The sequence below is a fragment of the Humulus lupulus genome, chromosome 9 (genome assembly GCF_963169125.1).
Source record: "Humulus lupulus chromosome 9, drHumLupu1.1, whole genome shotgun sequence".
Lineage (NCBI taxonomy): Eukaryota > Viridiplantae > Streptophyta > Magnoliopsida > Rosales > Cannabaceae > Humulus > Humulus lupulus.
Genome location: NC_084801.1, coordinates 1,953,987 through 1,972,626, shown reverse-complemented (window position 1 = coordinate 1,972,626; position 18,640 = coordinate 1,953,987). Strand labels below are relative to the sequence as shown.

Here is an 18,640-nt window from a genome sequence, read left to right as displayed (position 1 = left end):
TCTTGTATTTTCTAAAATAGTTCAAATAAATCTCTAAATCCGATTTTGGTCAAAAAAATTTTAACTAAAATCACAAATAATTCATCAAACTAACAACTCAAAACAAAAATACAGTCATTCTGGCTAAGAACTATATAGTTATATTAAAAAAAAAATTCATCAAAATCAGGTTTACGATAATATTTTACAAAACACAAGGTCTAAAAAATCATTTATCAAAAACACAGAATTCAAACAAATAACAAAACAAAACCCATGATTTCAAAATGTATAAACCCTTCTTAAGCTGTGTGCCCAACAAGATTGGATAATTTGCTCTATTATTGGATGGTCTCATCTCCTTTATTTGGTGTCACAAAATAATTGAGAGGCTACTCTATTATCATATCTTGACCCCACCAAACATCCCCACATATATAATTATACCACTCCCTAAACAACACAATAACAAGGGTGAGGAGGCAACATTATTACCATTGCTTCCAATGGACGCCTTCTCCTCCTCCTTTGTCTCCAGCACCACTGCATTTTCCAACCAAAACTACATTCCTAGTAATCTAAGTACCCTCAGCTACTCCACTAAGCCCAATCATGTCATCACCTCCGTTAGAATCGAAGACAAGCCTCCTTCTTCTTCCACCACCACCATTAACAAGCCTACTACTTCACCACAACCACCACCAACAAGGCCTAGTTCTTCTTCTTCCTCGGTAGCAGTACGACCGCCGAAGCAGCAGCAGCAGCCTCGCTCACCCCCCACGCTCCCCGGTGCAATCTTCAATGCTTTTGACGACATCATCAACACCTTCGTAGACCCGCCGCTGCGCCCTTCCGTCGACCCCAAACTAGTCCTCTCCACCAACTTTGCTCCCGTCCTCGACGAGCTTCCTCCCACCAAGTGCCACATCGAATACGGCACGCTTCCAACCTGCCTAGACGGCGCCTACATTCGCAACGGACCCAACCCTCAGTTCCTCCCGCGTGGTCCTTACCATCTCTTCGATGGCGACGGAATGCTCCATTGCCTGCGCATCTCTCAGTCAGGCCAATCCGCCACTCTCAGCAGCAGATACGTTAACACCTACAAATACGACATCGAGCGCCGAGCGGGACATCCTCTCATCCCCAACGTCTTCTCGGGATTCAACGGTCTCACCGCTGCGGCCACACGCGGCGCTCTCTCCGCTGCTCGAATCTTCACCGGCCAATTCAATCCCGCCAATGGAATCGGCCTCGCCAATACCAGTTTGGCCTTCTTCGCCGATCGCCTCTATGCGCTTGGCGAGTCTGACCTCCCTTATGAGGTGAGGGTCACAACCGAAGGAGACATCCAAACCGTTGGGCGCCGGGATTTTGACGGTAAGCTCAACATGAGCATGACCGCACACCCGAAGATTGATCCGGACACGGGCGAGACCTTCGCCTTTCGTTACGGACCCATTCCGCCGTTCCTAACCTACTTCCGGTTCGACCAGAGAGGCGAAAAGCAGCCGGACGTGCCCATATTTTCCATGACCAGTCCGTCATTCCTCCACGACTTTGCAATCACCAAGAAGTACGCGATATTCACCGAAATACAGCTCGGGATGAACCCAATGGACATGATTGTAGGAGGAGGATCTCCGGTGGGTGCGAACCCGTCGAAGGTGTCGAGAGTGGGAGTGATCCCTCGGTACGCGAAGGACGAGTCAGAGATGAAGTGGTTCGAGGTGCCTGGCTTTAACCTCATGCACGCCGTGAACGCGTGGGACGAAGAAGATGCGGTGGTGATGGTGGCGCCCAACATACTCTCGATAGAGCACACTTTGGAGAGACTTGATCTGGTTCATGCGCTCGTGGAGAAGGTGAGGATCGACCTGAAGACCGGGGTGGTGTCGAGGCAGCCATTGTCGGCCATGAATCTAGACTTCGGAGTCATAAACCCGGCCTTCGTGGCGAAGAAGAACAAGTACGTGTACGCGGCGGTTGGTGATCCGATGCCCAAGATCTCCGGAGTGGTGAAGCTGGACGTGTCGAGAGGAGAGGCCGAGGTGGGCAGGAGGATGTATGGGCCAGGCTGCTACGGCGGAGAGCCGTTCTTTGTGGCGAAAGAGGATTGCTCGGCGGAAGAGGACGAGGGTTATTTGGTGACGTACTTGCATGATGAGAAGTCGGGAGAGTCGAGATTTGTTGTGATGGATGCCAAATCGCCGGAGCTGGAGATTGTGGCGTCGGTGAAGCTTCCGGCCAGAGTTCCTTATGGTTTCCACGGAATATTTGTTAAGGAAAGTGACCTTCGAAAGCATTCGTGATTAGATCGATCATCATCTTCGTTGATATATATACTATACATTAAAATTAAGATATTGTACAAATAGTATACAAACTAATAAAATTATTCAAATACTTCTTTGTTTCTTTTGATATGTTTTATGGGTACTTCTATATTTACCCACGTTTTTTTTCCATTTCTAGATAAACTCGTAACAAATATTGAAATATATTTAATTTACACATCTTTCAAACTTTATATGATTGGGAGGGTTTGTCGGGAGAATTTTTACTCCTTTAATATTATAATTGGGTTAAAAAAAGTGAACTGATAACTTGCCTAAATAAAAAAATAAATAAATTTAAATCGTGCAATAGTTTGGAGGTCAACCCGCCTAGCCTAAACTAAAGTGGTAGTGTAATCTTTTTTTTAAGATTACATTTTTGCAGTTTTCTTTTTTCCTTTAAATACTATTACTAATAGTGTGAAATTTATCTTTTCAAGCTTAAAATAATATTTTAAATTTATAATAAAAAATAAAACAAAACTATATATTACATTAATATATTTAAATGTATTAAAAATAGTAAGTTCTTAATTCGGCAGGTTGTTAGGACTAGTTTTGGTATGTTTTTATGGCGTGTTTTAAGATGAAATTTTAATCTTTTATTTGGTTTTGTGCGATATTATGCCGGTGTTTATTGTGTTTTCAAAATTAAGTGTGGTTATGGAGGAAATAGCTTGAAATTGGAGGAAAAGTGCTTAATTTTTTAAGAAACGGTGTTAAACGGGCTAAGGAATGTAAACTAGGCGAAACCGGGGGTTAAATTGATGATTTGGTGAAAAGTTGTAATTAGAGCCGCGGCTCTATGGTGTAGAGTCGCGGCCCTATGAGTTACAGAGAAGGAAAAAACAAATCTGTCAGCATTAGAGCTGAGGCTCTATTAAAATCTGAATTAGAGCTGCGGCTCTATCAAGTAGAGCTGCGGCGCTACATGAAGTCAGAGAGGAAATCCGGGTTGCGAAATGCACTAGAGCTGCGGCTCTATCAAGTGGAGCCGCGGCGCCAGTCCGTACGGAAGCCGAAGTTAGGGCATTTTTCAAGGGCAATTTTGTCATTTCGCACGTAATTAATTAGGGATTATAAAAGCTTTCTTAATGACGTTTTTAGAGGGGATTAACCTAAGGAGACAGCTGAAGGCACATGATAGAGGATTGCGAGCGGATTTGAAGAATTCATCACAGTTTTTCTTCTTTTCTACTTTGATTTTCTGTATTTTGGATGTCTTTTATTTCTTCTGTGGTTATTATGGATTTGATCATGAACTAAACTAATTTTCTATGGTGTTAATGGATTCTCCTGAACCTTTATTTTAAATTAATGCAAGTTTTATGATTTCAATTTTATCTTGTGATTTATTCAATTCAAACATAATGCTTGTGAATGATTGATCACTATTAACATGAAATATATGGTTTTGATTCGAAATCTGAAAAGTGAGAATTGAATATGCTGTAATTGAATAAACATAGATTTCATATTAGGACGAGAGTACCTGTGTGGTCTGTGTAGTTTTAGGGTTGTTAATCTTAATGCCTATCTTATGTTTATTTATCACAGAGATGTAGAAAATTTGCATAAGATTGAGACTTATATATCCTAGTACGAATATAAGTTATTATTGTTGACTTGCTATCACAAGAGAAGAATTGAATAGTAAGATTTGTGTTAAGGAAAATTAAAGAGGATGGTTGATGAAATTAATTGCCCTAGTTTTTAATCCATTGAATTTTCGTAACGTTATTTATTTTCAGTTATTGAAGTTAATTTTAGATTTTTGTTTTACAATTTTAGTAAATTCTTGTGACTCAATTATTGTTAGCCAAATAGAAATAGGAATTAAGTTTGGGTACTTAGTATACAGTCCTCGTGGGAACGATCTCACTTACTCTTTATTACTTGTTACGATTACGTGCACTTGCGTATCGATTTTACACAACACAGGTCGGGTTATATTGGACGATTTAAATTTTTGTCGGTTTATTCGGATTACGTTTTTTTTTTCAATTTTTTTGGATTGGTTTAGGCAGATTATTCGGGTTGGACGGGTTGTAAAAATTTCTGCACAGAGCTTCTTTCTAGTTAGCAACAATTATATATATTTTTAATTTATTTGTCCTTTATAATTTCAAAAAAATATTTCATAAGGATCAAATTTATTAATAAAATCACATCTAATTTTCATATTTGAAAAAAATTATAATATGTCCAAAGAATTTCTTTATAATGGTATATTAGTTAATGTATATAAATATATGTTACTTTTTTAATATTTAAAGAAGACATTTATGTCCATTTATCATCAAAAGAAGTACATTCGTTTGCTTTATATTCCTATGAATTGTCCAATTTAAAAAAAAAAACCTGAAATATACCAAATTATACAAAACTACAAAACTACAAAAATATAGATAACAGTTTTATAAATTACACATAACACTATACATTTAAAAAAAATGAAAAATACATAATTATACAGAAATTACAAAAATATAAATAACAATTTATAACAATTGTGTTATTGCTTGTTACAATTTTTTATTTAGTATAAATATTGTTTATAAAATTGTAACATGTAGTTACAAACTTGTAAACTTTGCTTAATTAAAAAAATTGTATTGTTACAAATTAGTTTACAAAAATAAAATAAAAGTAACTCTGTTTTTACTATTATACCTTCTGTATTTTTGTAATTTTTACTTTTAGTAATTTTTTTTTTAAATTTGTTCCTTTTGGTAACAATAAAAGTTATTAAAAAAATAAAAATCTGTTGTCGGCCCTACTTACATTATTAGATGGGCCAGCAAGACTCGGCCCATTTCCGCCCTTGGTTCAAAAAGTAGGCCGGGCCCCAAGTGTTCATTTTGTGGTAGATAAATGGATTATGAATTGAAGCTCTGAGTTTTGGTTGGTTCACTTTTTTTTTGATATATTGGGGAATTTTTTGAAATGTCTTCACCTTAAGTTCTATCGGTAGTGTTCTCAACCCGTGAACAGTTTTCGGCACGATTTTTTTTATGATTATGTATATTGTAGCTATTTAGAGCATTTTGTAAATTTTTAGAACATTCTGAATAGTAATAGTTTACAGTACCAAAAACTAAGTTCAAACATGTTGCACACGTGACTAATTTTTTTTATGCGCGTGGAAAACAACATGTTTAAACCTAACTTTCGGTACTGTAAACTATTCAGAATTTTCTGAAAATTTGCCGAATGCTCTAAGTAGCTACAATATACACGGTCATAAAAAAAAATTACACCGAAAACTATTCACTGGTCGAGAAAGCCAGGCTTAAAGTGAAGGAATGTAAAAGAATTATCAAATATATATATATATAAATATGTATTATCTCCTTCTACACGACACGAGTGGTTGTCACTTGTCCTGAGTTTGAATCCACGTGACTGGTGGTCATTGGCCTACTATCCTCCATTGTTGTTGGTTTGGTTGATTCTTTAGCTGCTACAGCCGTACAAGTAAAAGAAAAGAAGATTACTCTTCCTCTCAACTTATGATCAAACACAGTTTGTAGCTATCATTCTTGGCTTTTGTATCAATCAGGTTCAGTAGTACTAGATTTCTTACAGCTTTATTATCATTATGTATTCATATTTTGTTGGTTCTAATAATAATAATTTGCAGATAGAGGAGGAGATGAGCAGCATAAACATAACAAGTCCCCACTGTAGATGTAATAGTAGTAGTGGTAGTAATCATGGGCTGTGGAAGTACTTGGACATAAAAGGGTCTTTGTTAGTTCATTCATATTCATATTCATATAATAAGAATGTCTCATTTGCCACCACTTCCACATCCAATAATAATAATAGGCTTATCTTTTCTACTCGAGCTGCCTTGGATAATACAATCTCCCCAGATGAGGATGACTCATCAGAAGATGATGATGATGATGATGAAGAATCTGCAGATTCCACCAAACCCAACTCAGAAAAACTTAACTATGGCACCCAGGTAGGCACTGGAAATGGGCTACTAATAAATTAATGGAAGAGCCTGCTAATGAATGGTTAATTGGGTTTTTGCAGGAATCAAGTAGCAAAAGTATCAGAGACAATCTTGAAAGAATAGTTGGAAAAGATGATTCAGCCTTTAGTGGGTTAGACTTGGCCACTCTTATTAGAAACAAGTACGGAAAGTCTTATGATGTTCAACTCATAAAGAAGGTATAAGAACATGTTTATGTATGCACTTCAGCACTCGAGTTGGACAGTGTTTAATGCCCCCAAATTAATTAATGTAGGAGTTCATGGGAAGAAATCTGCTTGCTATGAATGTCATGTGGAAGTACATGGAGCAGGTATGTTTAAACTTTTATTAGTGAGAATTTTCTAGGCTTTTCACTACAACTTTTAACAGTTGATTGTATATATATATATGCATACATATATGTGCATATATTAGAGATCGTTTCCACTGACTGAAGAAGAGTATATATTGAGGCTTGACGATGTGGCAAATAACTTGAAGTGTTGGGGAGCTGTGTCACATATCAGAAACAGCCTCCAAAACTCCAAGGAAAGGCCTCGTATAGGAAAGGTGAGTTTTTTTCTTTCAAAGTATAGAATTTCAAGTATGTATTTTTAGCACAAAATAAAAAATAAAAAAAAGTTGAAATAATGACATGTTTGAATTATGCATGAATGCAGGCAGTCAGCATTTTTATAGACATGGACGAATCTGGAGGCCGTGCAAATGAATGGATCTACAAGTGAACAATGGAAGAACTTCATCTTCAAATTTGATTACAAATACCATTTTTTTTCTTTTTTCAAATAAGATACATACCAACATTTCATATGGTTCTCTTGTATGACTAAAAACTGATGATCAAATCATTCGTTTTCAAATAGGAGAGTACTGTTGGAGCAAAATAGAGCATTAGTAATCTAATCAGGCAATCTGAATACAAAAGGGTTTTGCCATATTCTTTCTTCTGTCAAAAGTCAAAACTATACATATGAAGGAGAGCCTGAGCTGGATATGCCGAGCAACACTTCATCAAAAGCAGCTAGCTTTGCTGTTCTATTATATCAAAGCTGCCAATCTATGGTGTCAATTCCCATCTTCTCCAGCAGTTGGTTAGTGCGAGAAAAATGCCTGTTCAAGTCATTTAAAAAGCAAAGCAAATATTACAATCACTTTACGTTATTGGTTGGCTTGGCTGCCAATGCAAGTTACCAATCATGTATCAACTACTAGCTGCTCTAACACGCAACAAAGGTTTTTTTTTTTTTTTTCCTTTTCTTCACAAGAGGCTAAACAAAACAAGGAACAGAACAGAGATTATTTGATGCACATACTAGGGGAATTTACTCTAAATAATAAAATTAGAAATTAGTATCCTTTACAAGCAACACCATTTTAATTTATATATATATGTTATTTTCTAGTGATACTCACTTGCAACCAAAGAAGCCTCTGTTTGCAGACAAACCAGAAGGGTGTGCTGCTTTCAGAATGTGATGCTTAGACTCATCAATTAACCTGTGTACAAATTACACAATAAACTCAAAAAAATAGAAAACCATATAATCCTTCTAAACTCGATACAGCAAGATAATGAACTTGTATACATCAATGATAGGAGTATGAAAAATTATTTTCTTTCTGCTCCAGTTGCTCTACCATTGGGGTATGCCTTGGAATTTTCCCCTAGGTAAGCCCATTTTAAAAGTAAATAAAAAATTACTTAGGACAAACATTGGGCAAACTATAAAATATGATCTCTAGGTGCTCATCCGTTCTATATGTTTTCAAGCCCGGATAAGGTATCAATGCATATATAGAGCAAAATACAAGTACCTGCGTTTCTCTTGAGCAGAGTTTCCCCAAAGAAGAAAGACAACTCCTTCCTTTTTTTGTGAGACTGTTTTAATAACAGCATCAGTAAATTGCTCCCACCCTTTCTTTGCATGCGAGTTAGCCTGATGATTCCTTACTGCAAAGGAAAATTAGTAGCAATTTTACATGGGAAAAGGAATATTAAAAAAAAAAACTCGGAGACATGCTTAAGGGGAAAATTACAAGAAATGAAAAAGAAACAAATAATACTAGAGATAGCTAGCTCCTAAACCAAAAACAATGTTAGCATAATATCTTTCCCATGACTGACAATAGAGTAAACACCAAGAAAACATTAAATATGGAGCAAAGATCATATCTTCACAAGCATTACAACCCTGTTGATACCAGGAGAAGGAAAAAGATATATATTATAGTTCTACTAAAGCATATGGGATTTTTCAACAACCAGAAATCATCTCAGACAAAATCGGTGAAGCTTTATCTTCTTTCTCTTTTCCCATTTATGTTTTGTTTTATGAAAAAAGTCAAAAGATAATACTAAACATGGATAAGAGAGACACATAGTACATAGTCATATGCTAAATAAGCTTGAACCAAAGATATCGATCATAATTTGAATAGTAAATTACTTGCTGAATAATGTCTTACCAGTGAGAACAGCATTGAGTAAAAGCACACCCTGCAATGGAAATTATGAGAAACATTCATCAAGTATAGGGGCATAATGATAATATGAAGCTACTTTGTTTATTCAAAAGATTAAAAAAAAACCTGAACAGCCCATTTTTCAAGATTTCCATGAGAAGGAATAGAACAGCCCAGATCCTGCTTAAGCTCCTTAAAAATGTTGTTGAGACTGGAAGGTATCTTAACCCCTTCCGGGACTGAGAAAGAAAGACCCATGGCTTGACCGGGGCCATGATACGGATCCTGAAACACAAGCTCCAATATTGGCATTGACGATGAAGAATCAATCCATAGGTAATGAATGTGGGCACGTACCTGGCCGAGGATAACAGCCTTGAGAGTGTCAAAAGGGGTGGAATTCAGAGCATTGAAGATCAAATGCGGAGGTGGATATATGGGTACAGTGGCGGCGCGTGTCTCGGCTTGGAGATAGTTGGAAAGGGTGGTGGCATAGGGCTTGTGGAGTTCACCAGGGAGAGCTTCCAGCCACGACTTCTCAACCAAAAGCTCCTCCAAGTCCAATGGGAGCTTACCAGAAGCTTCTTTCACTCTCTCGGAACACACTTTGAGGTTGCGTTTGGCATTGGCCACCAGTTTTTGAAACTCCATGCGCGACTTCTGTTCGGCGGAGAGGACGTCGGAATCCCCATCGGAGCCCGATGAGGAAGCCCTTAAGCGCTTTGGTGGTGGGTGTGACTCTGGTTGTGGGTGTGGAGAGAGGAAATCCCTTAGGGTTTTGGGTCTCAAAGCCATTGACTTTCTTCCTTTCTTTCTTTGCTCCGATTTGGCGGGAAGTAATATTAGTGCATTACATTGTAAAGGAGTCTCATTTCAAGATGGTATTTTTAAGAAAAAATATAATTTTTAGGGATATTTTAGAAATCAAAGTTCAAACTTTTTTCAACTATTGTTACAATTTCATCAATTTTTACCTCTTATTAACTTAATAATACTGATCTTTTTTTCTAATTGACTGATTTCAGTCCAATCTTAATAATAATAATGTGGTGTGAAAAAGTTAAGTCTTTTGGTCAAGGAAGAAGACTTGGGTAGTATTATTAATTAAAGTTGACTCATAATATATCATCTTCAAACATTAGTTATGACATTACTCAATCAAACAAGAGGATTATCTATAAAGGAAAGTCATCCTCAGTCCTCAGCTCTCACACAAAAACTACACCTTTCCCAATACCCAGTAGCAGTAGTAATAATAGCAATAGTACAACTCATGTGGAAGGAACTTTTCACAAGCTCAACCCGTTCAAAAAAACCGGATTCAGCCCCAGTTCTACCATCATCATCATCATCATCATCATCCACATTATATAATATATATATATATATGAATCCCAATACTATACACAGCAACCAATCCTCTTTCCAATACTACCAAAAAGATATTCTTAGGAAAACCACTACTAGTGTACCCCATTGCAAAGGCTATAAATTCCATCTAGCTCTAGTGTTGCAGTTCCATTTTGGTATATTATGGGAGCTGAGGGATCAATGTTGTTGCCTGCTCCTGCTCCTGCTGTCATGGGGTGAATTCTCTTAGTGTTGCTCTCACATCCTTGTCCTTGCACCAACAGCAGACTCTCTAGCTGCCCACATGAGGCTGCTATAAGCCCTGAGAACAAAGCAGAAGGCTTTCCTGGTCTTGACTTGAACTCAGGGTGGAACTGAACCCCAACGTAGTATGGATGGTTCCGAAGCTCAACAATCTGCCATGACATGTCCACACCAATATCATCAAACTCATTATGAAGAACATCACCAAAAGACTCAATATATATATATATATATATTAGTGCATGAAAGTTCCTACCTCCATTCGTCGACCTGTTATATCCTTCCCTGTAAAGCACAGGCCAGCCTTTTCAAGACGTCCAACCATTTCAGGATTAACCTGCAATACAACACAACACAACACAATTCAATCCACTCCTTCTCTGTCTCAACCATAAAACTTTAAATGCTGCCTGCTTTGCTTTGCTGCATACCTCATATCTGTGGCGGTGTCTCTCGTCAATGAAGCTTTTATTCCCATATCTAAGTAAGGACCACAGAATTAATACAAGGCATTATTAGTCTTGTCATTATGGAGACAATCTCATTTTTTAATCTTAACCTTTGGGATGTATAGACTTACAGTTTGGCTGATTTGCAGTCCATGACTTGAAAATATGTTCTTCTTGATCCAAGTCGCATGGTGCCGCCCATGTGTGTTTTTGAGCCCTGCTTATTATGAACAAGTGAAGAGATCAGATATGCTTATGGAGTAAAGAGCAGAGCAGAGTAGACATTTCGGTACTAAAAGAAAAAGTTTCAAGTGTAGACCTCAGGCATAAATATGACACATGGATTCTTGGTGCAAGGCTCAAACTCAGTGCTGTTAGCATCTTGTAGACCAAGAACAGACCGTGCAAACTCGACCACCGCGGTCTGCATTCCTAGGCAAATTCCAAGGTAGGGAATTCTGTTATCTCGCGCATACTTTGCTGCAAGAATTTTCCCCTGCACTCCTCTGTCACCAAACCCCCCTGGGACAAGAACACCATCTGCGCCCTGAAGATACAGGCATAGTTAGCTTAACTACCCGGATCAGAAAAAGGCTGACAAACTTAGATATGAAGCAAAACCAAGGCAAAGAAAACACAGACCTTTAATAACTTCCAGGCAGCCTTATAAGCATCAGGATTCTGCTTATGATGAACGTGATTGTGTGTCAGGTTACAAAGCCAATAAGAACATTATTATAATAATGTGAACAACATGAGAAGTGAAATTTTATAGCAACCTCTTTAGCCGTTGCATCCTCTAAGTCAGAGGCTGGAACCCAGTCCACAAAAAGCTTCTTATGTAGGCTAACAGATGCATGCAAAAGAGCCTAAAGAAAGCAAAGCATCATGGGTTTAAACTCTAAAAAACATTATAATACTAATGTACAAGCATGTATTGAAAAGTGGTTGGTGTGCACCTTTAGTACAGAGAGGTAAGAATCTGATAGGCCTGTATACTTCCCAACCATGGCAATACGAACCTGCAGTAAACAAAATGATATATATATATATATTTAATTTCTTTGGTGAAAAATAGATAGAAAATTATAATTGACTTGCAAGATGAGATGAGAAGAGACATACCGGCTCATGCAGCACATCAGCAGTTTCAGCTCTGGAAGTCCATTCCTCCAAATCAGGCTCCCTGGCTATGCTGCAAGTTATTCAAACATATTTTTGTGTGATTTTGGTGCTAACTACCATAAAATGAACCAAAAAGATGGTTAAGAACTTATCCAACAAACCTTTGAAGGTTAAGAACTTGGAAGATGGCTTCATGAGCCTTCTGATCCTAATAGATGAGTAGAAGAAAATAAACCATCATTTGCACTTGCACATGGTAGTTGTAGTTGCAGTTAATTAATGGTACATAGCAGAAATTAGAAAGATTGAAAAGAAACCACTAACCCTTAGGAGCAGAGGAATATGCCAAATGTTGGAAACGTCATAAAGAGTAATGATGTTATCTTTCTGTAATAGAATACAAGAAAAACACATTAGAAAGAAGATTCTATGTGTCTAATATTCCAATTAATTTGCATAGCTCCTTTTTTCTGTTGACTTACTGGGACATGGCAAAACTGAGATAGCTTCACCTTCACGTTCTCTTCAAGTGCCTGTAAAGTAAGGAACCTTTAGCCAACATGACAAAGCGAATATCTAGCTGAGATTTCATGCTCCATGAGAGAAAAGGAAAGAGAGAAAGAGAGAGGGAAACCGTTGTGCTTCGACAAGCCAGGAGATGTGGTGTCAAACCAAGGCATCTCAGCCCTCGTACGCTGTGTTGAGTAGGCTTTGTTTTCTGAAGAAAAAACAAGCATAGCGTTACACCAGTGACCAACCTCACATAATTTGTATGAAGACAGAACAAGAAGATTACCTGTTCACCAACGACATTCAAGACAGGCACAAGGCTGACATGAATCAAGCAAAAATTTCCAGGTCCTGAAAGGCATATCATGTTATAAAATGAGGAGAAAGATCACAGTCAGAATAGTTATGATATAAAGTCGAAAAGTTTATGCTGATTCTCACCAACACGGTATGAAAATTGGCCTAATGCCTCAATGAATGGCATGGACTCAATGTCTCCTATAGTTCCACCCAGTTCTATGACACAGACATCAGCTGGACCTGGCTTTCCATCCACTGGAATTTGTGCTGCTTTCTCTATCCAATCTTGGATCGCATCTGTGATGTGAGGAACAACCTAAGTAACACCACCAAATACATGTCAAAAACAAAAACTTGGCTGTGTGTGAAAAGAAAAAAAAAAGAGTGATCTAGAAGGGAAAAAGAAACCTGGACAGTTTTTCCCAGATAGTCTCCCTTTCTTTCCCTGTCAATAACTGACTGCAACAACAAACAAGTAAATTTGATTTAATTAGTAACAAACCATTGAGTTGACATAAAAGTGCATGAAAAGTGCAAGTTAAGGCACTACTACTTGCCTGGTAAATCTTTCCAGTTGTGATGTTATTGTCACGGGTGAGCTTGATATCTAAGAAACGTTCGTAGTTTCCAAGGTCTAAGTCCACCTGAGCAAAATCAAAACCCCATCATCATGTTTCATACTAGTAAATTAGTACTAGTTAGGAGGAGGAGGAGGAAAACATGAACTTATTTTTCATTTTTTTGTTTTGTTTTGTTTTGTTTTGTTTGGTATTTTGTGGTGTACCTACCTCACCCCCATCATCTAACACAAACACTTCTCCATGCTCAAAAGGGGACATGGTTCCGGCATCGGTGTTCAAGTAAGGATCTGAAAACAAAATCAAAAACAAAACCAAAAACTCATTCATATTCTCATCTTAGTATCCATTATCTTTTAAGATTTTTCCAAAGAAGAAAAAGAGACCAATTTTGATGGAAGTGACTCGAAGTCCACAGGCCTTGAGGAGGAGACCAATGCTGCTAGCAGTGACTCCTTTGCCAAGACCGCTCACCACTCCACCCGTCACCAAAACATACTTCATTTTTCTATTTCTGACAAAAACCAAAACAAGTAAACCCATCATCAGCCTCAGCCTCAGCCATTTCCAACACACAAATTACAATATATATTCATTCATTCTTTGTTAGTATTAGTAAAACAACCACCTTGTATTGTATATGGTGTGAATGAGAACCGAAGAAGAAGAAGAAGAAGAAGAAAAGGGGTTGAACTTGAAAGTCAGTCAAGTCAGAGCAAAGAAAGATTATATGAAATAATGAGAATGGAATGGATTTAAAGGAAACGAAAGAGAAAATGAAACAACAACAACAACAACAGTAAATGGAATATATCAAATATGCCTATGGACTTTGTGTTTGCATTTATGCTATGAGATTCCTAAAGGATTGGCGGCTTTTTATATCCAAAAAAAAAAAGTATCAATATTTACACAGTGACTGAGTCTCCACCAATACCTCTCACATCCAATTTTTTTTTTTTTTTTATATACATATATATACCCAAAAGAAATATTTCTTTCTTTCTTTTTTTTCTTTGTTTGATTTCTTTTTATTTTTGAGGGTCCCAATCAAAGAAAAGAAAAGAAAAAGTGAAAATGTAAGAAAGAGAGAGAGAGAGAGAGAGGGGCCCTGGCCTGGCCTGGCCTGACCTTAAGTTTTCTCTCCACTAGACAATAGACACACCACACCATTGACACCAGTAAGCAGTCATGACTGACCACTGATATCTGTTGCTCCAGACTCAAAGGCTCCACCATTTCCTATGCTCACACTTACTCTAACATTCATTCATTCACACACACACAAATTAAATATACTCCCAATATTATTAAAAATATATATATATTAAATAAAACTTTACATGAAAATACTAAATTAATGTCTTTTGTGTGTGATAATTAAGTAGGTGTCCTAACAAACAATTTCATTCCTCTAAATATTAATTACATTATCCTTATCGAGTGTTGCTATTTGTCCTCTTAAGGTGTCCAACAACACACGATGTGACACTCTAGCAATACCTTATAATACTTATTAAATTCAAATAGGCGAGACTTGATATTTGATTGCACCAATAGCAATATGCCTCATCCTTGTGGTGTTAGGCATCAGTGGGACCCCTTAGCATTTCTCTATCCTTTTGTCTGCAACTCATCATATATGTTGCAACCCAATGAAGAGATTTCTTTCATCGAACAAAGCTTATCATCGAGTGTTGCTATTTGGCCTCTTAAGGTATCCAACAACACATGATGTGACACCAATCAAATGTGTGAGACACGATATTTTATTGCATCAATAACTGTATGTCACTTCTTTGTGGTGTTGAGCACCAGTGGTACCCCTTAGCATTTCTCGATCCTTACCACTTATATTAAATTTCTTTTTTTTTGTCTACAACTGATCATGTATGTTGCAACCCAACGAAGATATTTCTTTTATCGAACAAAGCTTGTCGTCTAGCCTAAAAGCATGTTAAGTCATTGCATAAATCACAATTTATAAAATTCAACCATGAGAAAGAGATAAATAAATAAATAAAAGAGTAGTCTTATTTGACGGCCATGCTTATTGTCATCTCTATTTTATTGTTTGGATTATTCGAATGGCATGGAGATGGAATGAGAAAAAGTAGAGAGGAAACTAAAGAAGTAGATGTAGTATATATATTAATTAATTATTATTAGATAGTAATTTAGTATGAAGGAAAGTATATTCCAATTATATATGCATATGAACTCAAAGAAAGAAAAAGAAAAAAAAAAGTGTAAACACTTTCCGAAAGGGCAGATTTTGGAGTCAAAAATCATTATCAAATTCAAAGTGAAAGCATTATAATAAATAAATAAATATATAATACGCCAACAAACACTTTCTTTTTCTTTTTCTTTTTGTTCTTTTTATTTTTTTTAAAAATTGATTAATCTTTGGAGGCAGAACCCTTTTTAATTGTATCTGAAGAAAACCACCAAACGACCAAACCACTTACACTTCAACAAATAACACAACAAACCATTCAATTCATTTTCTCTACTTATCCTTCTTTTTTATTTATATATTATTATTATTATTATTGTTATTATTATTATTATTATCAAAGACAAATATATGCATTTAAAGTAGCCAGGGTAGTGGGGTTCATTTCAAGCATATTATATATACTTTTTCCTAATTAATTTTTTTTTTTACCTTAAAGAAATAAAGATGATTAATTATACAATAATAACACTTTATTAAAAGTTCTCTCGATATGTATATTAAAGTCAAAATTAGTTAGCAAAATAAAAAGAGAGCTTGGGTGCAAAGTAATATATACAAATCTATATATATATTTATTATATGTTTGGATAACGAAAAAACAAGGATCCATCCAAATGAATCTTCGATTTTGTTCGATTCTCTACAATTAATAATTATATTAAATAATAATGTTTTGTGGATATATATATAGATATATATATATATACATTTGATATGTGAAAAAAAAGCCACTTGTTTTGGAGTGGTCGACCTTATAATATATAAAATATCCACATTCACATTTGATGTGTTCATATATATATATATATAAGAGATAGATAGATAGATAAAAAGTGATCAAAATATATAACTCTTCCTTTTTACCTTTATTATATATGTTACCGTCCACCTTATTAGATAATCATAATATAATTATTTGTATATATATATATAGCTATTACGTACAAAATCTTCATTAACTAATAACTAACTAAGATACTTTTAATTATTATACTTTAGCTAGTAGATATTGAATAAATATATAATGATATCATGTGTGATATGATGATCACGTATAATGGTATGGTTTTGGCAGTTGTAGTGTATAAATATATATATAAAATAATGAAAATTAATTAGGATAAAATAAGTGGAAAGAGGGACACGTCAGAGGGACATGTATCCACGTATTATGTGTTAAAAATGGGGAAAAGGACATTACGACCTGACACGTCATTCCTGCATGTCACCACGTGTATACCCCCAACTCCAACCCATTACAACTCTTCTTCTATTCTTACTTACTTAATTGAACCAGACTACCTTTACACCATGTTTGGTAGAATCCCTTGTTTGGCGGAAAGACAAGAGATTCAAGAAAAAGACAAACAAAATATCTAAAATATATGCTATATAATATATATTATTATTTTCTTAAAAACGGAACAAATATTTGTACTACAAATGATAAAGTGTTGTTATTTGATACATTAATGTGTTCAACATTGCATGAGGTGGCACTTTATGGTTGGTTAGCAATATTCTATAATATTTATTGAAGAGTTTATATCTTTTTGGACCTTGTGTTTTGTCTCATTACCTGTTTGGACCCTATGTTTTGTAAAATTGTTAAAATAGAACCCTAAACCCGATTTTGGTCAATGTTTTCTCAACTAAAATCACAAATAATTTACCAAACTAACAATTCAGAACAAAAATAAAATTATTCTGCTTAAAAACTGTGTTGTTATATTCAATTTTTTCTTCATCAAAATTGAATTTAGGGTTCTATTTTAACTATTTTACAAAACATAGGGTCCAAAAAGTAATTTGTCAAAACACAGGGTCAAAAAAAGTATAAGCCATTTATTAAATTCAAATATCTAGAACCCCATATTAAATTATACCAACAGCAGTACGTCACCTCCTTGTGTGCTCAATAGCAATTCTCTAAAAGATAACATGATCATTTGAATAATATTTAATCTTCTATCCATTCTTTTGGCTTTTTATCTCCATTACGTACCAATTAACATCTCCATCATTCTTACCAAACATTTGTCTTAAATTCCCCAACCCTAGCTACCTATATAATACGCATTTTTCATGTTTGTTAACACATAATTCATTTTCCATATATATATAATATTATTTTCAATTTTTTTTAGTTTGAACTAAGAATCCACAACTTAAACATATTAAATGAGTAGGTGGACGTATTAAAAATAAACATTAAAAAAAAGAGTAGTGCCTCTAAAAGCATCAGCAACGCTGGTACCAATACAACGTTGCCTTATATTCATGTATAAGTTCCAAAGTCAACAATAATACCAAATATTCAACTTTATTTTTTGGCAACGTTGCTTGGTTTTTTTTTCTTTTTTTAGTTAAGTTTGTACTAATTAAATAAAATATAATATTTGACATTTCTCCCAAAATTGGTAGTATTACATGTATTGGAGATGCTCTAAGGTATATCTCAGTGCTCAACTAGTATATAAAAAAAATAGCTCAAATTTTATAAATATATATATATAGAAATTAATTATTTAAAAATAATAATAAAATATATTTAATTTTTTTTCTTTTTTAAAACAAATAATATATTTTAAAAAATCATGAAATTTTACTTCAAAAGTATAATAATATATTTTAGAAAATATTTTAAAATATAAAATTCATTTAAATTAAATAAAATATTACTAATTACAGTCTTAAATAAGAAAAATGTGCTCAATAAGATATTTTGTATTTTTTTTTTGTAAAATGCAAGAATTACTAATTAAAAGCACATATATATAGAGATGTGTAAAGGAAAATCTAAACAAAACACAATATATATATATATATATACAACTTGTGTGTGTATAAACCTTAAGAAGTAAAGGATGTCAACTTCTTTGGGATGGCCTTCCAAGAAGATTAAATATATTTTTAAAAATTCAACTAAACACTTTTTAAATTTTTTTTTATAAATATATAAGTAGAAGTCAAATCCCAAATTAATAAAGAAATAATCAAATTCGACTATATATGTTAATAAAATAAAACACGAC

General features: G+C 35.1%; 4 protein-coding genes across 4 annotated transcripts; 2 read left to right on the top strand and 2 right to left on the bottom strand.

Moving 5' to 3' along the window:
* Positions 1-437: 437 nt before the first annotated feature.
* On the top strand, positions 438-2,397 carry LOC133802583 (probable carotenoid cleavage dioxygenase 4, chloroplastic). The gene has a single exon (XM_062240924.1). It carries the CDS (start codon positions 486-488, stop codon positions 2,289-2,291), a length of 1,806 nt encoding a protein of 601 aa, XP_062096908.1. The 5' UTR covers positions 438-485; the 3' UTR covers positions 2,292-2,397.
* A 3,276-nt stretch (positions 2,398-5,673) lies between these two features.
* LOC133802193 (ATP-dependent DNA helicase CHL1) lies at positions 5,674-7,208 on the top strand. Its single transcript, XM_062240471.1, has 6 exons — positions 5,674-5,877; positions 5,959-6,288; positions 6,363-6,500; positions 6,578-6,634; positions 6,739-6,873; positions 6,984-7,208. Exons 2-6 carry the CDS (start codon positions 5,971-5,973, stop codon positions 7,047-7,049), a joined length of 714 nt encoding a protein of 237 aa, XP_062096455.1. The 5' UTR covers positions 5,674-5,877; positions 5,959-5,970; the 3' UTR covers positions 7,050-7,208.
* LOC133802191 (uracil-DNA glycosylase, mitochondrial) lies at positions 7,041-9,759 on the bottom strand. The gene is made up of 6 exons (XM_062240470.1): positions 9,145-9,759; positions 8,914-9,072; positions 8,791-8,821; positions 8,140-8,275; positions 7,738-7,821; positions 7,041-7,434 (listed from the first exon to the last, which is right to left on the bottom strand). Exons 1-6 carry the CDS (start codon positions 9,580-9,582, stop codon positions 7,368-7,370), a joined length of 915 nt encoding a protein of 304 aa, XP_062096454.1. The 5' UTR covers positions 9,583-9,759; the 3' UTR covers positions 7,041-7,367.
* A 236-nt stretch (positions 9,760-9,995) lies between these two features.
* On the bottom strand, positions 9,996-14,232 carry LOC133802190 (uncharacterized). Its single transcript, XM_062240469.1, has 20 exons — positions 13,992-14,232; positions 13,750-13,877; positions 13,574-13,653; positions 13,339-13,429; positions 13,194-13,240; positions 12,927-13,101; positions 12,772-12,836; positions 12,610-12,693; positions 12,458-12,508; positions 12,300-12,362; positions 12,137-12,183; positions 11,976-12,045; positions 11,810-11,872; positions 11,630-11,719; positions 11,493-11,531; positions 11,170-11,397; positions 10,982-11,067; positions 10,833-10,881; positions 10,658-10,738; positions 9,996-10,553 (listed from the first exon to the last, which is right to left on the bottom strand). The coding sequence occupies exons 2-20, from the start codon at positions 13,865-13,867 to the stop codon at positions 10,251-10,253; spliced, it is 1,830 nt and encodes a 609-aa protein (XP_062096453.1). The 5' UTR covers positions 13,868-13,877; positions 13,992-14,232; the 3' UTR covers positions 9,996-10,250.
* Between the last annotated feature and the right edge of the window lie 4,408 nt (positions 14,233-18,640).

Coding starts and splice junctions, on each gene's coding strand:
- LOC133802583 (XM_062240924.1), top strand. CDS start 486: ATGGACGCCTTCTCCTCCTCCTTTGTCTCCAGCACCACTGCATTTTCC.
- LOC133802193 (XM_062240471.1), top strand. CDS start 5,971: ATGAGCAGCATAAACATAACAAGTCCCCACTGTAGATGTAATAGTAGT. Junction 6,501..6,577: donor ATGTTCAACTCATAAAGAAG/GTATAAGAACAT, acceptor TAATTAATGTAG/GAGTTCATGGGAAGAAATCT. Junction 6,635..6,738: donor TGTGGAAGTACATGGAGCAG/GTATGTTTAAAC, acceptor TGCATATATTAG/AGATCGTTTCCACTGACTGA.
- LOC133802191 (XM_062240470.1), bottom strand. CDS start 9,582: ATGGCTTTGAGACCCAAAACCCTAAGGGATTTCCTCTCTCCACACCCA. Junction 8,276..8,790: donor ACTCAATGCTGTTCTCACTG/GTAAGACATTAT, acceptor TTTCCTTTGCAG/TAAGGAATCATCAGGCTAAC. Junction 7,822..8,139: donor TCTGCTCAAGAGAAACGCAG/GTACTTGTATTT, acceptor ATTTGTACACAG/GTTAATTGATGAGTCTAAGC.
- LOC133802190 (XM_062240469.1), bottom strand. CDS start 13,867: ATGAAGTATGTTTTGGTGACGGGTGGAGTGGTGAGCGGTCTTGGCAAA. Junction 12,694..12,771: donor TGAATGTCGTTGGTGAACAG/GTAATCTTCTTG, acceptor TTTTTTCTTCAG/AAAACAAAGCCTACTCAACA. Junction 11,532..11,629: donor AGGATGCAACGGCTAAAGAG/GTTGCTATAAAA, acceptor CATCATAAGCAG/AATCCTGATGCTTATAAGGC.